The 19,586-nt window shown below is 43.8% G+C and overlaps 1 protein-coding gene across 1 annotated transcript in view; it reads right to left on the bottom strand.

The window, feature by feature from the left end:
* The window catches only part of YWHAG (tyrosine 3-monooxygenase/tryptophan 5-monooxygenase activation protein gamma), a 56,097-nt gene extending 40,727 nt beyond the window's left edge, over positions 1-15,370 (bottom strand). The window contains exon 1 of the mRNA XM_073665423.1: positions 15,009-15,370. Coding sequence (XP_073521524.1) covers positions 15,009-15,095 — 87 coding nt within the window. The 5' untranslated portion in view covers positions 15,096-15,370. The remainder of the gene's footprint in view (positions 1-15,008) is intronic.
* Between the last annotated feature and the right edge of the window lie 4,216 nt (positions 15,371-19,586).

Genomic DNA, 19,586 nt, shown 5'->3' with positions numbered 1-19,586 from the left:
CAAAGCAGGATTCACTAGATCATCTCAGACAGATGTCTGTCCAGCCTCTGTTTGAAGACGTCCATTGAAGGGGAACTCACCACCTCTCGTGGCAGCCTGTTCCACTCATTGATCACCCTAACTGTCAAAAAGTTTTTTCTAATATCTAATCTGTGTCTCCTCCCATTTAGTTTCATCCCATTGCTTCTAGTCTTTCCTTGTGCAAATGAGAATAAAGATGATCCTTCTACAATGTGACAGCCCTTGACATATTTGTAGACAGCTATTAAGTCTCCTCTCAGTCTTCTTTTTTGCAAGCTAAACATTCCCAAATCCTGCAACCGTTCCTCATAGGACATGGTTTGCAGACCAGTCACCATTCTGGTCGCTCTTCTCTGAACTTGCTCCAGTTTGTCGATGTCTTTTTTAAAATGTGGTGCCCAAAACTGTACCCAGTATTCCAGATGCATGGCTTCATTCTTTTGAGCATTTTCTGGGCACTTTTCCAAGTGGGTTTTGGAGGAGACCCTCCTCAAAATACTGTTTGCACATACTCTAAGGGTCGGTTCACACAAGCATATATTTAAAAAAAAAATAAAAAATTATTTAGTTTCATACAGAAAAGTGGGACGACGTTTTCTTACTTGTCATTTATGTGCAGTCTGAATGATCATTTTTTCTTCTTTACAACAGCTATTAATCATTTACAAGACCATTTACAGTATCTTATGTTACAGAATTGCAATGTATCTGTAAAAAGAAAAAAAGCGTACCCATAGACTTGAAGGCGTTTAGTAATCCGATTCACAGAATTAACTAGTGCATGCTGCCTTCCACCCCCATCTCCCAATCCCTCCCCCCACGCAGATTTTGTGAGAATCCCAAAGAAAATATACAACAAAAACTTACTTTTGCTGAAGATTTGAACTCTGCAGCTAGTAATTTAAGGCAATGAAAAGAAGGAAAATCACCACAAGACCTCCTTTCCACCACATAAGCCTGCAGTGGAAAGGTCCACTTAGACTGGTATTCCCATCTCCAAGATCCTATCCCAATATGTACTAGGTTAAATATTAGAAATTAGCTCCAATTAGATATGTAGTTTAGTTCTTCTGATTTGCTATGTCGCTTTCACTATGTGCAGGGCATTGCAGTAGCTCAGGTATCCATGGTTATGACCACTCTGTTAGTGGTCGTAACCATGAATAACTAAGCTACTGCAATGCCTGCACATGGAGTAAGCAACATAGCGAATCAGAACTATACTATATTTTTAATTGAAGGTATTTGCTATTATTACACATACTACATATGAGAATAGGCTCTTGGAGATGGGAAAACCTTTTTAAGATAAGGAGTTAATACATGTAAGTTGCCTTAACTTCAACCACTTGGACAACCCCTTCTTTAAGGCTATGTGCCCATGATGCAGAAATGCTCAGGATTTTTTCCTGAGCGTTTCTGCATCTCCCTCGCAGAAAAAAAGCATGCGGATTGTACATGCGTTTTCCTGCCAGGGACAAGCGGAAGTGAAGCGTTCTTCACTTGCATTTCCGCATGCGGGTTGACAAGCGCTTTCCAAGCTATTTTAGCATTACTTGGAAAGTGCTTGACAACTTGGTCACACTATATAAATCCATGCAAACTGCATGGATTTATATAGTGTGACCCGAGAGAATGGTTAAAAATAAAAAAATAAATCTGTACTTACCTTCCGATGGCCCCGGTGTCCTGCTTCACTCCGTTCTCCCTTGCCGGCAGCGGTAACTGAAGGACCTGCCGACGTCAGCGTTGCGTGACCCGTCACATGACTCTGACGTCAGCGCAGGTCCTTCATTCCATCGCGAAGTGCCGGGAAGCAAGGAGGAGCGCAGCGCAGGCCGCCAGAAGGTAAATATACATTTTTTATTTTATTCTTTTTTTACAGCTTTTTTTAATGGTACCTGGGTGTGGATGAGACTCTCCTCTCCACCCAGGTACCATCCGCACATTAGAACGCGCCAATTACGCAAGTACATATGCAGTCTTGCGGAATTGGCACGTTTTAATGCAAGTCCATAGCGGCGAAAACGCAGAACTTCCGCAAAATAATTGTCAGTGCTGCGTTTTTTTCCGCAATGATAATCCGCAGCAGAAATTTCAGCAGCATGTGCACAGCACATGCGGATTATCATTGGGGGACATGGCAGGCCTTCTACCATGCGTTTAAGCGTTTTTTGTCGCTGCTGAAATGCTTAAAAAACGCATTGTGGGCACACAGCCTTATACTATATTCCCCAGTGTAAGAAAAAAAAAAAACACAGGATACTCAACTCCCACACTAACGGGATTCCAGTGATGTCAGCGCCAGGTCTCCCATGATACTTATGCCACATGCGTGTTGCAGCCCATCAGAAGCTACTAATGGGCTTCTTCGCTCACACTTGCTTTGAAGGGAACTGTGAGGTCTAAAGGAAGCGAGAGAACTAGGGCACATAAGGAGGCATTGATAGACTGCAGCGCTCAAGGTATAATATCACAAGAGCCCCAGCTTTGCCTGCACAGCATCAAAGCAGGACATTATTATAGCGCTTTACATGTGAAAGGGGGTATACATAGCAAAAAATAATTACAATAACTTGAACAATACAAGTCAGCGACTGGTACAGGAGGAGAGAGGACCCTGCCCGCGAGGGCTCACAATCTACATGATTATTTTATTTTTATTTTGCATTTAGGAAAATAGTATTTAATCGCTTAACGCTAAAATCTGGTTTTCATCTTCCTGATAGAGTCTTATATTTCAAATCTGACATGTCTGTGTGATAATAACTTTGGAAAGTTTCTGTCAATCCCAGTGATTCAGAGATGGTTTTTGTGACAAATTGCACTTTGTGAAAGTGGTAAACTTAGATAAAATGTAAGTTTATCAAGCTATGAAAATAATGGAATTTTGGTAAAAATGTTGTCATTTTCAAACTTTGAATTTTTATCTCCCATTATCAGATATTTATTAACTTTATGGCATGACTAACATTTCCCATATATGTCTAGTCGACATCAGCATTTTTGAAATGCCCTTTTATTACGTTAGGATGTTAGAAGGGTTGAAAGTTTAGCAGTAATTCTTAACCACTTCGCGCCAGAGCCTGTTTTTGCCTTCGTGACCGGGCCAATTTTTTCAATTCTGACCACTGTCACTTTATGAGGTAATTACTCTGGAACGCTTCAACGGATCCCCCTGATTCTGAGATTGTTTTTTTGTGACATATTGTACTTCATGATAGTGGTAAAATTTCTTTGATATCACTTGCGTTTGATTGTGAAAAAAATCAGAAATTTGGCGAAAATTTTGAAAATTTTGCAATTTTCAAACTTTGAATTTTCATGCCCTTTAATCAGAGAGATATATCACACAAAATAGTTAATAAATAACATTGCCCACATGTCTACTTCACATCAGCACAATTTTGGAACCAAAATTTTTTTTTTGTTAGGAAGCTATAAGGGTTAAAAGTTGACCAGCGATTTCTCATTTTTACAACAAAATTTACAAAAACATTTTTTTTAGGGACCACATCTTATTTGAAGTTACTTTGAGGAGCCTTTATGACAGAAAATACCCAAAAGTGATACCATTCTAAAAACTGCACCCCTCAAGGTGCTCAAAACCACATTCAAGAAGTTTATTAACCCTTCAGGTGCTTCACAGGAATTTTTGGAATGTGGAAGAAAACAATGAACATTTAACTTTTTTTCACAAAACTGCTACTTTAACCTCAAATTTTTAATTTTCACAAGGGCAGCCAGAAAAAATGGACCCCAAAATGTGTTGTGTAATTTCTCCTGAGCACGCTGATACCCCATATGTGGTGCAAAGCCACTGTTTGGGTGCACGGCATGGCTTGGAAGGTAAGGAGCGCCATTTGACTTTTGGAATGGAAATTTGACTGGAATGGATAGCGGACGCCATGTTGCATTTGGAGAGCCCCTGAGGTGCCTAAACAGAGGAAACCCCCAACAAGTGACCCCATTTTGGAAACTAGACCCCTCAAGGAACTTATCTAGATGTGTGGTGAGCACCTTGAACCCCCAGGGGCTTCACAGAATTTTATAATGTTGAAGTGTGAAAATAAAAAAACACATTTTTAACACAAAACTGCTACTTTAGCCTCAAATTTTTAATTTTCACAAGGGCAGCCAGAAAAAATGGACCCCAAAATGTGTTGTGCAATTTCTCCTGAGCACGCTGATACCCCATATGTGGTGCAAAGCCACTGTTTGGGCGCACGGCATGGCTTGGAAGGTAAGGAGCGCCATTTGACTTTTGGAATGGAAATTTGACTGGAATGGATAGTGGACGCCATGTTGCATTTGGAGAGCCCCTGAGGTGCCTAAACAGAGGAAACCCACAACAAGTGACCGAATTTTACAATCTACTCCTCTGTATAAATTAATCTAGTGGTGGGAAAATAAGTAGATAGGTAAATGGTCACTAAACCCATAGATGAATTCCCACAGAGGTGTCATTTCTATAATGGGGTCACTTCAGGGGGGGGAATTATGCTGTTCTGGCACTTTTCAGAGTACCAGAGCTAAAGAATCCCCCCTGAAGTGACCCCATTTTGGAAATGAAACCCCTCTGGGAATTCATCTATGGGTTTAGTGACCATTTTAACTCCATGGATGATTTCCAGAAACAAGCACGCAATGGAAGGTTTAGATTCTGGAGAACCCCCCCTGGAAATTAAGTGAGCTCTACTCGAATGTGTCATTCACTAAATGAACCAAATGTTTGAATGACAAATTGGGATACATTTTTACAGTTTAAAAACGTGGTTCTGTGTGGAAGATTTTAAAGCAGTCAGTGACGCATAAGGCTGGCAATGACGGGCATTGTGGGCAATAGTAGCGGGTATCACGCCTCATTCCTCTCTTAGTACATACACGACATCTTTTCTGGGGGTTCCTTCTTGTTTCCGTTGCTGGAATAAGTGCAATAAAATGTCGCTCAGTGAGTCTTTTCACATCCTCAGATTCTAATGGATGAGCGGGGCTAACACTTTGAAAGACAAGATTTTCAATTACCTTTTCTTGATAATCAAGAAAAGGATCTGAATTTCCTGCTTTTTTGTACAACACAAAAGAATTGTATGTGGCCACCTGAAACAAATAAATAACCAACTTTTTATACTAGGTATAGGACTTTCTTGATACCTGGTATGGCTGTAGAACCTGGTCTGCAAGGTCCACACCCCCCATGTGTTTGTTGTAGTCAATGACTGACACAGGTTTTTGCTTCGGAGTGGTGGATCCTAGTTCTACAGTGGCCCTTGTGGCATCTGTGTGGATCGAGCTGAGGACAAAAATATCCCTCTTATCCCTATATTTCAGGGCAAGCAGCTCTCCGTTGCATACAGCCCCTGACTGCCCCTTTTGAAACTTTTGGTTAACCAATGGTTGTGGAAACCCCTGACGGTTTTTACGGATGGTCCCACAAGCCCCGATGTTGTGTTCAACCAGACTTTTAAATAGGGGTATGCTGGTGTAATAATTGTCCACATATAGATTGTAGCCTTTTTGAAAAAATGGACTTATCAGCTCCCAAACAATTTTTCCAGATGTCCCCAGATAAGTAGGGCATCCTGGTGGGTTTAGTTGGCTATCTTTCCCCTCATACATGCGAAAAGCGGATGTGTATCCGGTTGAACTTTCGCACATTTTATAGAGCTTTATTCCAAATCTTGCCCTTTTAGATGGGATAAATTGCTTGAGGTGCAGTCTTCCTTTGAATTTTACAAGGGACTCGTCTATAGAAATATTTTGTGTTGGGGTGTAGAGGCTTAAGAATTTTTCTGACAAATTTTCAATGATGGGTCTAATTTTATATAACCTGTCATGTTCTGGGGCATTTCTGGGCAGGCATTGACTATTGTCGTTAAAATGCAAAAACCGCATGAGCATTTCATAACGGGTCCTAGGCAGAATGACTGAAAACATAGGGGTGGCTTGAACAGGGTGGTTGGACCAGTAGGATCGAATGCTCGGTTTTTTAACAAGCCCCATGGCAAATGTAAGTCCTAAAAATTTTTTTATTTCCGGGACATTAGTTGGTGTCCATAAATTTGCCCTAGCATAGTAAGATCGGGGATTCTGGCTTATGAATTGGGACGCGTATAAATTTGTTTGCACGACAATATGCTCTAGCAAGCTGTCTGTAAAAAACAAATTAAAAAAATGAATTGGTCCAAAATCTTCCACCTCCACATTTATACCAGGAATGGCGTTGAAATCAGGGCTGAATGGAGCAGCCGAATCTGAAGCCTCCCATCTGGGAAATGCTAGATCATGTGGCAACGCCCCTTGTACACTGGCGTGCGCCAATTCACTAGTAGCAGGGACAGCGCTTGTACTGGGCAGTGTTCCCTGATTTGGAGACGTTTCTCCAGTAGCGCTATTTGCCCCTATTGCTGTACTGGTCCTTGGGCTTGAGGATGGAACAGAATCACTGCTCATTTCTGGGCTCTCAGTGTCGCCGCTACTAAAGCCCTCAAAATCCATATCTCCATCTGAGATTGCGCTGTCATCAGTGTCAGAACACAGCAGGGCATACACCTCCTCTGCGGTATAAGTCTGACGGGCCATTTTATTTTTATATTTTTTGACTGGACTGACTGATCTGACAGACTCACTAACCCTAACTCTTACTTTCTTTTTTATGTTTTTTTTTTTTACTTTCACAGTGGCAAGGCTGACAGCTCTTGTCACACTGTTTCTCCTCTGCTCTCTCACTGAGATCGGAGGAGAAACTGCATTTATCAGGCAGATCGCCCGGGAAAGTTTGTTGCTAAAACAAACTTCCCTGGTGATCTCTCTGATTGGCTGGTGTGACGCTGACATCATCGAGACCTGAGCCAATCAGGTCTCGATGATGTCAGAGGTCACAGCACCGGGATCCCCGCCGCTGACAGGTATGTGGGGGGTCCCGATCGCCGACCACCGGCTGTCCCTATCTTTTAAATGCCGCGATCGCTATGGATAGCGGCATCTAGAAGATAGGAACAGGTTAACATCATGGGGACCTGATCCAATCAGGTCCCCATGATGCCACATGTCAGAGCTATCGCTCTGAACCGGTACATGATGCCACATGTCAGAGCTATCGCTCTGAACCGGTACCGCAGCGCTAGCAGGACCACCCACCGTTTTTAAACGTCGGCGCTGCACAGAGCCCAGGCAGCGCCGACGTTTATGTACAGTGGGCGGTCCTGAACCGGTTAATGGAAGGTGCACTATTGGACCTTTGGAGCATAATTTTGGCTAGAATTGATTGAGGCTGCAATGTTGCATTTTCAGTGCCACCGCACCCCTTCACCCCCAAGAACCCAAAATCTCAAAGTGACCCTATTTTGGAAATTGCACATTTCAATGAATTCATTTAGGGCTATAATGATCTTTTTTGGACCCAATGGTCCTTTTTAAGAGTTTATAAAATTAAGACGTGAAAATGAAAAATTATGGCCCCAATTAATTAAGATTTGGACGCCAGTCTTGATGAGGGGGCGTGGTGGAGTTAGACATCCCTAATTCATTAAGTGGCACACATCTTTTAATTAATCAGGAGTGAGTGACTGACAAGTGGTGTGGACCTCACCACAAATCTTACTCCACTTGGGAACTGGAGAAAGATATCTGGTGTAAGGAATGCCATAGCTTGTGATAAATCAGAAGAGCTGTGGCATCACACCCCTGCCCCGGCTCTGAACACTTTTGGAGGTGGTGGGGGAATCTGGCATGAAAACATAATTCGCAACATTTTCACGCAACTCGACATTGTGCAACAATTTGAAGCTTTTCAAAGCTTATGCAAGATATCTGGCGTAAAAACTGATAAATCTGGCTTATACTTTTTCTCACTAAAGTGATGCTTTAGCCCCAAATCTTTCATATTCACAAGAGGCAATACCAGAAATTGAACATCGTGATTTGTAAAGCAATGTCTCCCAAATGTGGTAATGCCCAATATATGGTCGGAAACTGAGTACACAGCAGGGCTCAAAAGAGAAGAATCACATGAACAGCAGAAAACAACCAAAGTAACACCATTTGGAGAAATGCACCCCTCATGAAATTCATGTAATGGTGTAGGGAGCATTTTTCTCTAATGCTATGTTCCCACAATCAGTATTTGGCGAGTTTTTGACGTTGCAGAATTTTCGCACCATTTCTACACCTATTGCGTAAATTAGGTTACTTGCGTTTTCATCATGTTTTTGACACTACGTTTGTCTGTTTGAAGTGTTATGCTTTAAATAAAGCTGCTTTTTTTTTTTTTTTTTTTAAACTTCCTGGAATTTGTCACTTAGGTGTGGATTACATGCGTTTTTAGTGCATTTCCACTGCGGAAAAAGCACTAAAAACGAATGTGCATTTTTCTTTCCTGCAGATTTTCCGCATCCAATTCAAGTCTATTGGGAAATTCCGCAGAGAAAACTCAGCGTACCAGCAAGAGAGGTCGACATGCTGCGGACTGGATAAATGCGCTGCAGGTGAGTTTACACAGCATAAAAAAAAAAAAAAAAAGAAGCACAGTGGGCTGGAGATTTCTATAAATCCCATCCACTTTGCTGGCACTGTAAAATGCTGCGTATTTGCCACAGTGAAAACATACAGAGTCAAAAAAAAGCGATAAAAGCTCACTTTGAGCACACAGCCCAAGTGTTATTCAGTTTTCTTTATCATTGGGCTGTGTGAAAATGAAAAATTAAAATTTCTTGCTATAATACCGTATATACTCAAGCATAAGCCGACTTTTTCAGCACATTTTTTATGCTGAAAAAGCCCCCCTCGGCTTATACTCTGGTATATACATTGCGGTGGTGGATAGTGGTGGGGGTTGCTACCACGTGTGCCTGCTGCTAAAGGAGAATTAAATATTCACTCTTCTCCACACCCATGGGAGTGGAGAAGAGTGAATATTCATTCTCCTTAATAGCGCGCGAAATATCAGAAGCAGCCGCCGGCTTCCTGCTGCGGATCAGCGATCCTCTGTGCCCGCTATTAGAGAGTATGAATATTCACTCTCCTCCACTCCCATGGGCATCAAGAGTGACTATTCATTCTCTTTAGTAGCGGGCATAGAGGATCACTGAGCCGTAGCAGGATCTGCGGCGCTGCTGACAGTGCACGCTATTAAAGAAAATGGATATTCCCTCCTCTCCAGTCCCGGTGTGGAGAGGAGTGAATATCCCCGCAGCTCACCTCAGCGTCTGAGGGCACATGGCAGTGACGTCATGCGCTGCTCAGATGGGGTGGTAAGCTACTGGCAGAGCAGGATGCAGCGCTGGAGCAGAGGGGAGGAAGGAAGGTGAGTACAAGTGTTAATTTTTTTTCTTGTGTGCAGTGATGGGGGACCATGCATACCAGGATTGGGGATGAGGGGAGCATGCATAGCAGAATTGGGAAATTTACCTATAGCTGCTGCATGTCCCACCTTAGGCTTATACTAGAGTCAATAAGTTTTCCCAGTTTTTTGTGGTTAAATTAGGTGCCTCGGCTTATATTCGGGTCGGCTTATACTCGAGTATATATGGCAAGTTGATTTAGCTCTTTACCAAGACTAGCAAGAAAAATAAATAAAAAGGTCCCTGGAAATTATGCTACTTTTCCAAAGTATGGCAATACATATGGTCAAATACTACTGTTTGGGCACACTGTTGGGCACAGTTTTCTGAAGTAGTTTGTGTGCATTATTTGCGAAGCCTCAAAGCTTGGACAGCAGAAATCCCAAAAAGGTGGCTCTATGCTGTAAATTACACAGGAATTCATATACAGATGTGAACATTGCACATTTGCCATTTTAGTGACAAACACATAGTGCGCAGCTTGTGCTTCTGCAGACATGCACCACAAATTGTTTAATGGGTGTCCAGGACTTAATTGATAAGCTGAAAACTGCTCCGGCAGTGGCTGGAACTGAGTGAGGAACAAGCAGAACATAACAGTACCATATATTATTGGTGGCCACTGCTGCATACATTCACTATACTAGTCTGTGGCTACTAAACAATTTCCATTGAAGTGAATGTACTCCAGTACTCAGCAGTGACCAAGTAATGTAAAGGGCTGTTGTGTTCTGCCAGTACATTACTTTAGACCGATTCCGGAGGAGTTTTCAGCTAATCCGTGGGTGTGCGAGGTATCAGATGCCCACCAATATACTGATGAACTATTCAGTTGACTGGTCAATGATTAGACCTGGAGAACCTCTTTAAAAGCATTTTCCTTTCTGCAGTATTGCCATATGTGTCAACATTAAAATTGATGTTTGGGCATGGGTTAGGGCATGGGTTAGGGCTCAGTGTAGGAGGCCATTTGGCTTTGGGATCAAGGACTTTGTCTAATTGTATTCTATGAGCCATACCACTTTTCCAACACCTTTGAACCACTACTAATGTAGAAAACTTCTATTTTTCCATTGACAGGTCTGCGTAAGGTCTTTTTTTCAGAATAGGTTTAAAGTTTTTATTGGTGGTGTTTGGGTGTACGTAAACTTTCAGATGTTTGATTACTGATCTAATACTATGCAAGGCATTAGACTTGTCGGTCTAAGGGCAGATGACCATTTTCTTTCCATCCGAGAAAATCAGTCCAATTATGCTGATCAGGCTTCCGAGTGGGATCAGATTTTCTCGAAGGTGGAGAGAACAAAAAAAAATTCTCTTCACCTTATGTGTTAGTCCGTAAAAATCAGACCACAGATGCCATGAATGGGTGAGTTCATCCGATTCTCGGAGGCAAATCATGCATGCTGTGATTTTTTTTTGCAGCCCTTACATTGACAGGAGGCATATCTGGTCAACTTCAGGGCCTGAAAAAAAAACAATGCAGCTGGGTGACCCTGAGGCCATTACACGGCCTGGGGCAATCATAGCTACTACCGGCACTGTGCGATAATCGCGGGTGTGCCCATGTAGATAAAAGGGTAGTCTCTTCCTCGAATAAGCAACTAGGTGCCGCTGTCAGAATTGACACCGGCATCTGAGGGGTTAAACAGCTGCAATTGGTGCTAGCACCAATCTCGACCATTACAGCAGGGTATAAGCTATGATTTATAGCTGACAACTGGTGATTTTGCCAGGTTTCTTTGAGTCAGCAAAAAACACCACGCCATTCATGTATGTGGCAATTTGCAGGAATGCATTTCCCACTGTACAGCAGATGTCAGGAAGGTGATAAGAATGGATTGTGTAAGTACTGCGTTTCCATTTTAGAAATGTAAAATAAGTTTCCATTAATGGATGTGTTTGGGGGCTTGCTTTTAGTGCAGTTTATAATGGTATAATTTTGTCGCATACATGTGTTTATCAGTATTACATTTTAGGTGCGGAGTGTGGCGACAAAAAATGCAATTTTGGTATTTCGACATTTTTAATGACATTTACAGCATGGGTTCAATAACTTTATATCTTCACAGATCTGATTTTAAGGATTCAACTATTCCAAATATGCTCTCTTTTTTTCAAATGTGTTTTTACTGCAATATTGTAGTATTTTGGACAAATCAATGTCTCCTAAAAAGCTAAATCCTGTGCACTGCTTAAAGAGTTGCAAGATGGCAGCATCAGCAGCCTTGAGCAGGATCCTCGCTGGAATAGCGACCCTGGAATAGGCACTTTTCAGGCACTCATGCAAGGTGTTCGTATGGACACGCCACAGAGATGGTGTGACTTAAATACCATCAGTGATTGACAGTAGCAGTTAAGGATGCTTTCACACTGCGTTCTGTGTCCCCGTTGAGGTGCATGCCCCAACTCCCCCGCAAAATGGGATTCTGACACATGCACCGACGGGGCCAATAGACTAACGGTGACGGCAGAGTGAACCTGTGCTCTGACATGCATAATTTTTGGGAGTGTACGCCTACTGCAGGCGGACACTCAGACATTGACTGCGTCTGGGTGTCTGCCTCCAGTAGGCGTACACTCCCAAAAATGATACACATCAAGAGCACACACTCGCTCTGCCGTCACCATTACCGTCTATTGGCCCTGTCGGCGCATACGTCAGAACCCCGTTTTACGAGGGATGTCGGCGTATGACCTGACAGGGACAGAACGCAATGTGAAAGCACACTAAAGGTTTAAACAACAGCAATTGTAGCTAGGTCTGAGTAATCCATCCTAAATAATAAAACAATTTAAGAGAAAAGTACAGTTCTCATTCGCCAGCCAATAAGTTTTACAAAGTAGTGAATATTTTTTCCTAATACTATGTAGTACAAAATAGGCTAATTGATCACGAAAAAAAAAAAAAAAAACATTCACATTCCCTAATGGTGTCTAATAGAAAGGGTACACTTCAGGCAGTCCGAAGATGCGCCAAAATCATCATACTAGCATATGCTGTGCAATAAATTTGGACATTTTTCAACAACCTAGACACTTTCCCTGATACCAAATTTTAGTTGGTTCTGGTTAGACCAGTGCCTCATCACACAGACCAAGGTGATGCTTGGACCTCACCACTTGTAATGAGAGTGCATAGTATAAAAAAAAATAAAATAAAAAAAAATCTTGCAACTCACCTTTTAGTCTCTGGAACTCAGTATATTAAATAAAATGAGTCAATTGTATTGGTAAAGCAGAGATTACTGCGGCTATAGAAATAAATTGAGCGCACAAGTCAATAGCTGAAGTCTGCCCATATGTTACACTAATAAATAAGTGTGTTAAACTTGCTCATCACAAAGCGCTCAATGCTTCAGCACCACCCTACATGTCCTCTCTCGCCTCAGTCTACCACCCTACCCGTGCCCTCCGTTCAGCTAATCACCTAAGACATCCTCAATAATTCGAACCTCCCATTTCCATCTCCAAAACTCCTTGAGTGCTGCACCAATTTTTTGGAACACACTACCCAGGACACTTCGATTAATCCCCAACACCCACAGTCTTAAGCGTGCCCTAAAAACGCATTTCTGCCCATACAAAATTTCCTTCCAAATCAGGTCCCTCGTATCATCTGTTCACACACCCCCATGTACTTAATAGCCCTCTGTGTCCGTACTGTACACATAATGGCTGGTGACTGGTTCGTTCAGCATTATGTGAACACCCTATTTATTACATTGATGGTTGACAATACAAGCAATTGTTACCATCCACCTTTCGTTTCTCCCCTATATCCTCATAGATTGTAAGCTTGCGAGCAGGGTCCTCACTCCTGGTATCTGTTAATATATGCGATTATTGTTATTCTGTAATGTCTTATTGTCTGTACAATTCCTCTCTAAAATGTAAAGTGCTGCGTAATATGTTGGCACTATAGAAATAAATAAAAAATTATTCTTATTGCTCATTTCAAACATACATCTTCCTCACCCTCTATTGTATTCACTTTTTAAACAGGGTCTCATAAGAAGCACATCAGTTCTTTCTGACACAAATCAATCATATCAATTGATTTGTGGGGGGGGGGGGGGGGGGGTGCGATTATGCCAGATTTCTAGTGCAAAAACAATAGTAAAGGTGGGTTATTTTCAGATGCAAAAGGGTTATCTCGCCTTGTAAGGAGGAATTATATTTCCAAGACTGGTCTGCAAGTAGGAAAACGCTGCACAAGCACTTGCAGAAGTAGGCAAGTAATGCAAGTCACAAAAACATGGATACATGCATCACCTATACAATAGCCTGTACATGTATGCAACCCATTGGCCACAATTAGTTTTTTTTTTTTTTAATTTCCAGGATTACTTTTCAGGCAACAGCAGAAAAAAGTTCCTCGGGAGTACATAGGAGAGATACATGAGTTGACGATCTTTCTAACCAAAAATGTGAAATGTAATTTCAAAATAAAATTAGAAAGCATTAATTGCCAGTCATTAGCTGGTTATATACAGCTTCATAGATCTGAATCTGATCACTGCAACATCTGCATGGTAGCTGGCTTCCTGCAAAATATATAATCTCTATCTCATTGTTAATCCATATCCTATAAAAGTAAATGTAGATCGCAAGCTCCACTGTACAGAACAGAAAGCGCACATCACTCTAGAAGATGTCTACGTTGTGTCAAAGAAGCAGATAATCATTTAAGATCATGTTACTGCTGGCAGCTGACATGGATTTCATCATTGCAATGTCTTGGATAGCAGCTATACATGCTGTCTGGTACCAACCACCTGGGTGCAATGCAGATTTAGTCTCCAAATGACATCACTGGTTGCTATGGAAATAAGTGAGGTAACAAATTTCACTGCGTGAGGGCAGAGAAGGACATACTTCTGCATGCATGCCATCCCTACAGACAGAACCGGCAGCACGTTACTCAGGTGTATGAGTGACAGCTGCTTCGTTACATGGTATATGTGGCATACATGGCTCCTGATCTGGAAGGAGAATTTCTCAAGTCTTCAGCTGATATGTAAAATACAGAAGCTTTCCATCAGGGGATGAGATGTACGGGATGGTGCCATGTGTGAGGGCAGCAAGTCTGCCCAGTAAACAACATTAGATCCATAAAAAAGTGCACCCCTGCTGAGAATATTGCACCCACAACCGGTCCCTGAAATCCATTTAAACAATTGCCTGTTCCGATTCCCCTCCCTCCTCCAGACGGTCCAGCCTCTCCCCTGCAATATGACAAATGCAGAATCTTCTGGAAAGGCTGACACTGCCTCCCACCACTGCTTTGTCTCTCCCCACTGCTCAAAGGAAGCAAATGGCCCCAGACACAGTGGATGTGATGGGTGAGGACTGGGACCATGAAGGGGGAGTGCCAGGTACGCTGGCGTCTATGGCAGGGCAGGCTACAGCCCCTCTAGCCAGTGTCTGGCTCCCCAGTCACGCCCCACAGCTCCTGAGCCCGGGAGGCCACATGCACCCCGGGGAGGTCGGCAGCTTATGTGCTGCAGCCATGCTGACGTAACCCGCCATACGGTGTCAGCTGCTGCCGGCAGAGCGTCCTGCGCTGAGGAGCCGGCGATACCGCAGTGTGGCGGGAGACAGCAGCGCACGTGTGCCCCATTCACACAGCGCTCCCTCACTTACTGCTTTCATGGCAGCCGCCATATCGTCGTATCTCTCGGCTTGTTCGGCCAGTCGGGCTTTCTGCACCAGCTGCTCGCGGTCCACCATCTTGTCGGTGCGGCGGGTAGGGCTCGGTTGCTGCTTAGCGGTGTATGCGGCGGCGGAGCTGACACACAGGGCGGTGGCGGCGCCGGGAGCTACGCCCTTACTTGTGCTGGCTAGCTATTCTACTGGCACGCTCTGCTGCTCGTCGTGTCCTCTGCTACTGCTGAATAACGGTCTTTCCACTAGCCGGTTACTCCCCGCTGACCGTGCGTGCTCCGGGACCGCCCCGCTTGCTCCTCCTATCGTGTGTGGACCCGCCCGGTGACGTCATGGCCCTCTCTCCCGCCTTCTCTAGCCCACAGCTGATGTCAGCAGCCGAAAAAGGGCAGCCGCTGGCTCCACAGCTTGTGAGAGGCGCTTGTCGGCTTCTGGGCGGCGGCTGAGGAAACGGTAGACGGACAGGTAACGCCGCAATGCGTCCTGGAAGATGTAGTCTCTCTAGACTTGCGGTACAGGCGTCTGTAGAGGGAAACGCCTTTGTAGGAAAACTACAACTCCCGGCGAACACAGCAGTAGTCTGTGTCTATGGCTTCCCTAATTCTATAGCCCCATGTTACCTCACACATTGGAATTATGCATATTATGAAGTCAGTCCTGCAGAAAAAGGCTATAGAAAAAACCTGGGAGTCTGAACTGAAACGTAAATTGATGGGGATGCAAAATGTAAATGCATGTTCACATAAGGCCACTAGACAGAGAAAAACCAAAAACAAGCAAAATACCCAAATAACTGGAAATAAATGGATAAATTGCACAGTGCAAAAATAATGATAAATAGTAAAGGGTATTTAGTTAACATAATTTTGATCAAAATAATGTAAAAGCCATCCCGCTACGTCACGGCAACCCTTATGGGACAGTCCTAACTCTAATATTAAAACCTTACCATTTGTCAAGTGACATACATATGGATAAGAGCAGAGAGACTGAACCCCCAGTAGAAACATAGACCTGTGAGTATGGGCGTACCCAGGATCAAAACTAGGGGGGGGGGGGGCAAAAAAAAATCAAATACCTCACGTCTCACCTGCTGCCTCTGCTCCGGACTCCTCAGCGTCGCCCGCCTCATCCCGCTCTGCACTGTGACTGCTCAGGAGAGAGCGCGGTGTACAGAAGTCACCGAGCCCTCTGACCTGTGAAGAAGCCACGGAGGATGCAGGATCTGCTGCGGAGGCACGGGGAGAGGTAAGTATTGTGCCGGGTGCCGGGGCCCTGAGCAAGCGGGGGCGAGCGGGTTCTGGCGGTGAGGGGTCCCCCCGCCTGCTCGGGGCCCTGACATTTGCCCGGGTGCTGACGCCGTCCTTGGTGTGCGGCCGCTGCCCCCCCGCCCCACGGTGGTTACCCCCATGCCTGTGAGGCAGAATGAACCTTTCAGCTCAGACAAAGGGCGGCGGCCACACCCTTTATATGCACTAAAGCACACTAAACTACAAAGAAAAAACCTGGGAGTCTGAACTGAAACGTAAATTGATGTGCATGCAAAATGTAAATGCATGTTCACATAAGGCCACTAGACAGAGAAAAACCAAAGACAAGAAAAATACCCAAATACCTGGAAGTAAATGGGTAAATCGCACAGTGCAAAAATAATGATAAATAATAAAGGGTATTTAGTTAACATAATTTTGATCAAAATAATGAAAAAGGCTATAGTATGAGCAGATTTATCCACGGCTTGTAGGTCATTTAAAGGAGTGGTCTATTATGGGATGGGATACACCCGCGAGTACTGCAGGAATTAAGTAACGTCATAGATACAGTAGACCATTATTTTTAATCTTTAAAGATTCCATAATATCAGGGTCTGTGCCACAGGACTGGCGTATAGCAAATGTGGTGCCAATATTCAAAAAGGGGACAAAAACCGAACTTGGAAATTATAGGCCAGTAAGCTTAACCTCTACTGTGGGTAAAATCCTGCAGGGTTTCCTAAGAGATGCTATACTAGAGTATCTGAAGAAGAATAACCTCATGACCCAATATCAACATGGGTTTACGAGGGACCGTTCCTGTCAGACTAATCTGATCAGCTTTTATGAGGAGGCAAGTTCCGCACTGGACCAAGGAAATGCAGTGGATGTTGTGTATATGGACTTTTCAAAAGCTTTTGATACTTTTCCACACAAAAGGTTGATACATAAAATGAGAACAATGGGGATAGGGGAAAATATATGTATGTGGGTTAAGAACTGGCTCAATGATAGGAAACAAAGGGTGGTTATTAATGGAACACACTCAGACTGGGTCTCAGTTAACAGTGGGGTACCACAGGGGTCAGTATTGGGCCCGCTTCTTTTTAACATATTTATTAATGACCTTGTAGGGGGCATACAGAGTAGTATTTCAATATTTGCAGATGACACTAAACTCTGCAGGGTAATCAATACAGAGGAGGACAATTTTATATTACAGGAGAATCTATGTAAACTAGAAGCTTGGGCTGATAAATAGCAAATGAGCTTTAATGGGGATAAATGTAAGGTAATGCACTTGGGTAGAGGAAATAAAATGTATAATTATATGCTTAATTGTAAAACACTGGGCAAAACTGTCACTGAAAAAGACCTGGGTGTATTGGTGGACGACAAGGTCACGTTTGGTGGCCAGTGTCAGGCAGCTGCTGCAAAGGTAAATAAAATAATGGGATGCATTAAAAGAGGCATAGATGCTCATGAGGAGAACATAATTTTACCTCTATACAAGTCACTAGTGCGACCACACTTAGAATACTGTGTACAGTTCTGGTCTCCGGTGTATAAGAAAGACATAGCTGTACTAGAGCGGGTGCAGAGAAGAGCGACCAAGGTTATTAGAGGACTGGGAGGTCTGCAGTACCAAGACAGGTTATTACACTTGGGGTTATTTAGTTTGGAAAAACGAAGGCTTAGGGGTGATCTTATTACTATGTACAGGTATATAAGGGGACAATACAAAGACCTTTCTACTGATCTTTTTACTCTGAGACGGGGACAAGGGGGCATCTTCTACGTCTGGAGGAATGAAGGTTTAATCATAATCACAGACCCGGATTCTTTACTGTAAGAGCAGTTAGACTATGGAACTCTCTGTCGCATGTTGTTGTAATGAGTGATTCACTACTAAAATTTAAGAAGGACATGGTCTTATAGACACCCTCCATTACTAACCTGGGCTTCACATCAGCCGCCAATACAAGGCTGAAGTCAACCCCAACCCCACTCGCCACCGCTACAGGGCAGTGGGAAGAGCAAGGCTAAGCACCAGATTTGGGGCATCTTATTGATGCGCCATTTCTGGGACTGCTGACGGGTGATACAAGGCTAGTATCCATGGCCCCTTCCCTGGCTATTAATATCAGCCCGCAGCTGTCTAGTTTAGCCTTTGCTCGTTAGATTTTTATAGGGGGACCCCACATCAATTTTTTCCTATTCCCCACGACAGCACCCAAGGAGAGAGGGATCCACCCCAAGGACAGGAAATCCTACAGGTTTAAAAGTCGGAGCCCATTGTCATGCCTCAGTGGTTTCCTGTCCTTAAGGAGACCCTACAGCTCCTCACGTGCTGCCGGGGGGGTGAAGAAAAGTTACCTGAAGAAAGCGCTGCAGCGGCTCCCCTAAAGGCCTGGGTCCTGGTCCTCTCCGGGTAGGCGGGCGGCGCCCCTCCAGATGCCGGTAGCCAGAGCGGTGAAATCGTGCGCTGAGGATTCACGTGCATGGCATCTCTGGGCGGGCGTGACGTCAGTTCCGGGGGCACGGCCTATTACGGTAAAGTGCTTCCCCGGAATCCCCACCTGCAAACTAGTGGCCGCCTACATTAAACGACTATGCAAGGATTGCATTGAGAGAACCTTGTCGGAAAAGTTCCCCTCGTTGATGGATAATATGCGATCCATGATTAGAAGCGAAATTAAAAAATCGTTTAAATGGTTAAAGGCTGGCACAGCAGCAAGATAAGCTAGCGGGAACTCTAGTTCAGAAAACGACGGGGAGGAAGGCCAGCTAGGAAGTTTTGATACAGGTTCCATATCGTCATCATCCTGATCAGATAGCCACGAGGACCCCTCATGTTTTCCACCTGAGGAAACTAGTAGGCTAGTGAAAGCTGTTAGAGCTACTATGAAAGTGGAAGAGATGATGGAGCCCAGGTCCGTACAGGATCAAATGTTTGGGGGTCTAGAAAGCAAGAAACAAAAGTGTTTTCCAGTTCACAAAACCATTAGCCAGCTAATCAAAACGGAATGGAAAAAAACAGACAAAAAGGCTTACATCCCCAAACTGATTAAGAGAAAATACCCTTTTTTAGCAGAGGACTCAGAAGTTTGGGACAAGGCACCCAAAATAGATGTGACGGTATGCAAAGTATCCAGGAACTCCTCCCTCCCATTTAAATATGCAGGACTCCTGAAGGACCCTCTTGATAGGAAAGTGGAGAGTTTTCTGAAAAGAGCTTGGGAGACAGGGGCCGCAGCATTCAAGCCGAACATAGCAGCAACATGCATGGCGAGATCCTTAAGTG

The sequence above is a fragment of the Phyllobates terribilis genome, unplaced genomic scaffold (genome assembly GCF_046119375.1).
Source record: "Phyllobates terribilis strain yellow unplaced genomic scaffold, ASM4611937v1 Scaffold_2__4_contigs__length_985480577, whole genome shotgun sequence".
Classification (NCBI taxonomy): Eukaryota; Metazoa; Chordata; class Amphibia; order Anura; family Dendrobatidae; genus Phyllobates; species Phyllobates terribilis.
The sequence above is the reverse complement of the archived record's forward strand: the minus strand, read 5'-3'. Positions and strand labels throughout refer to the sequence as shown.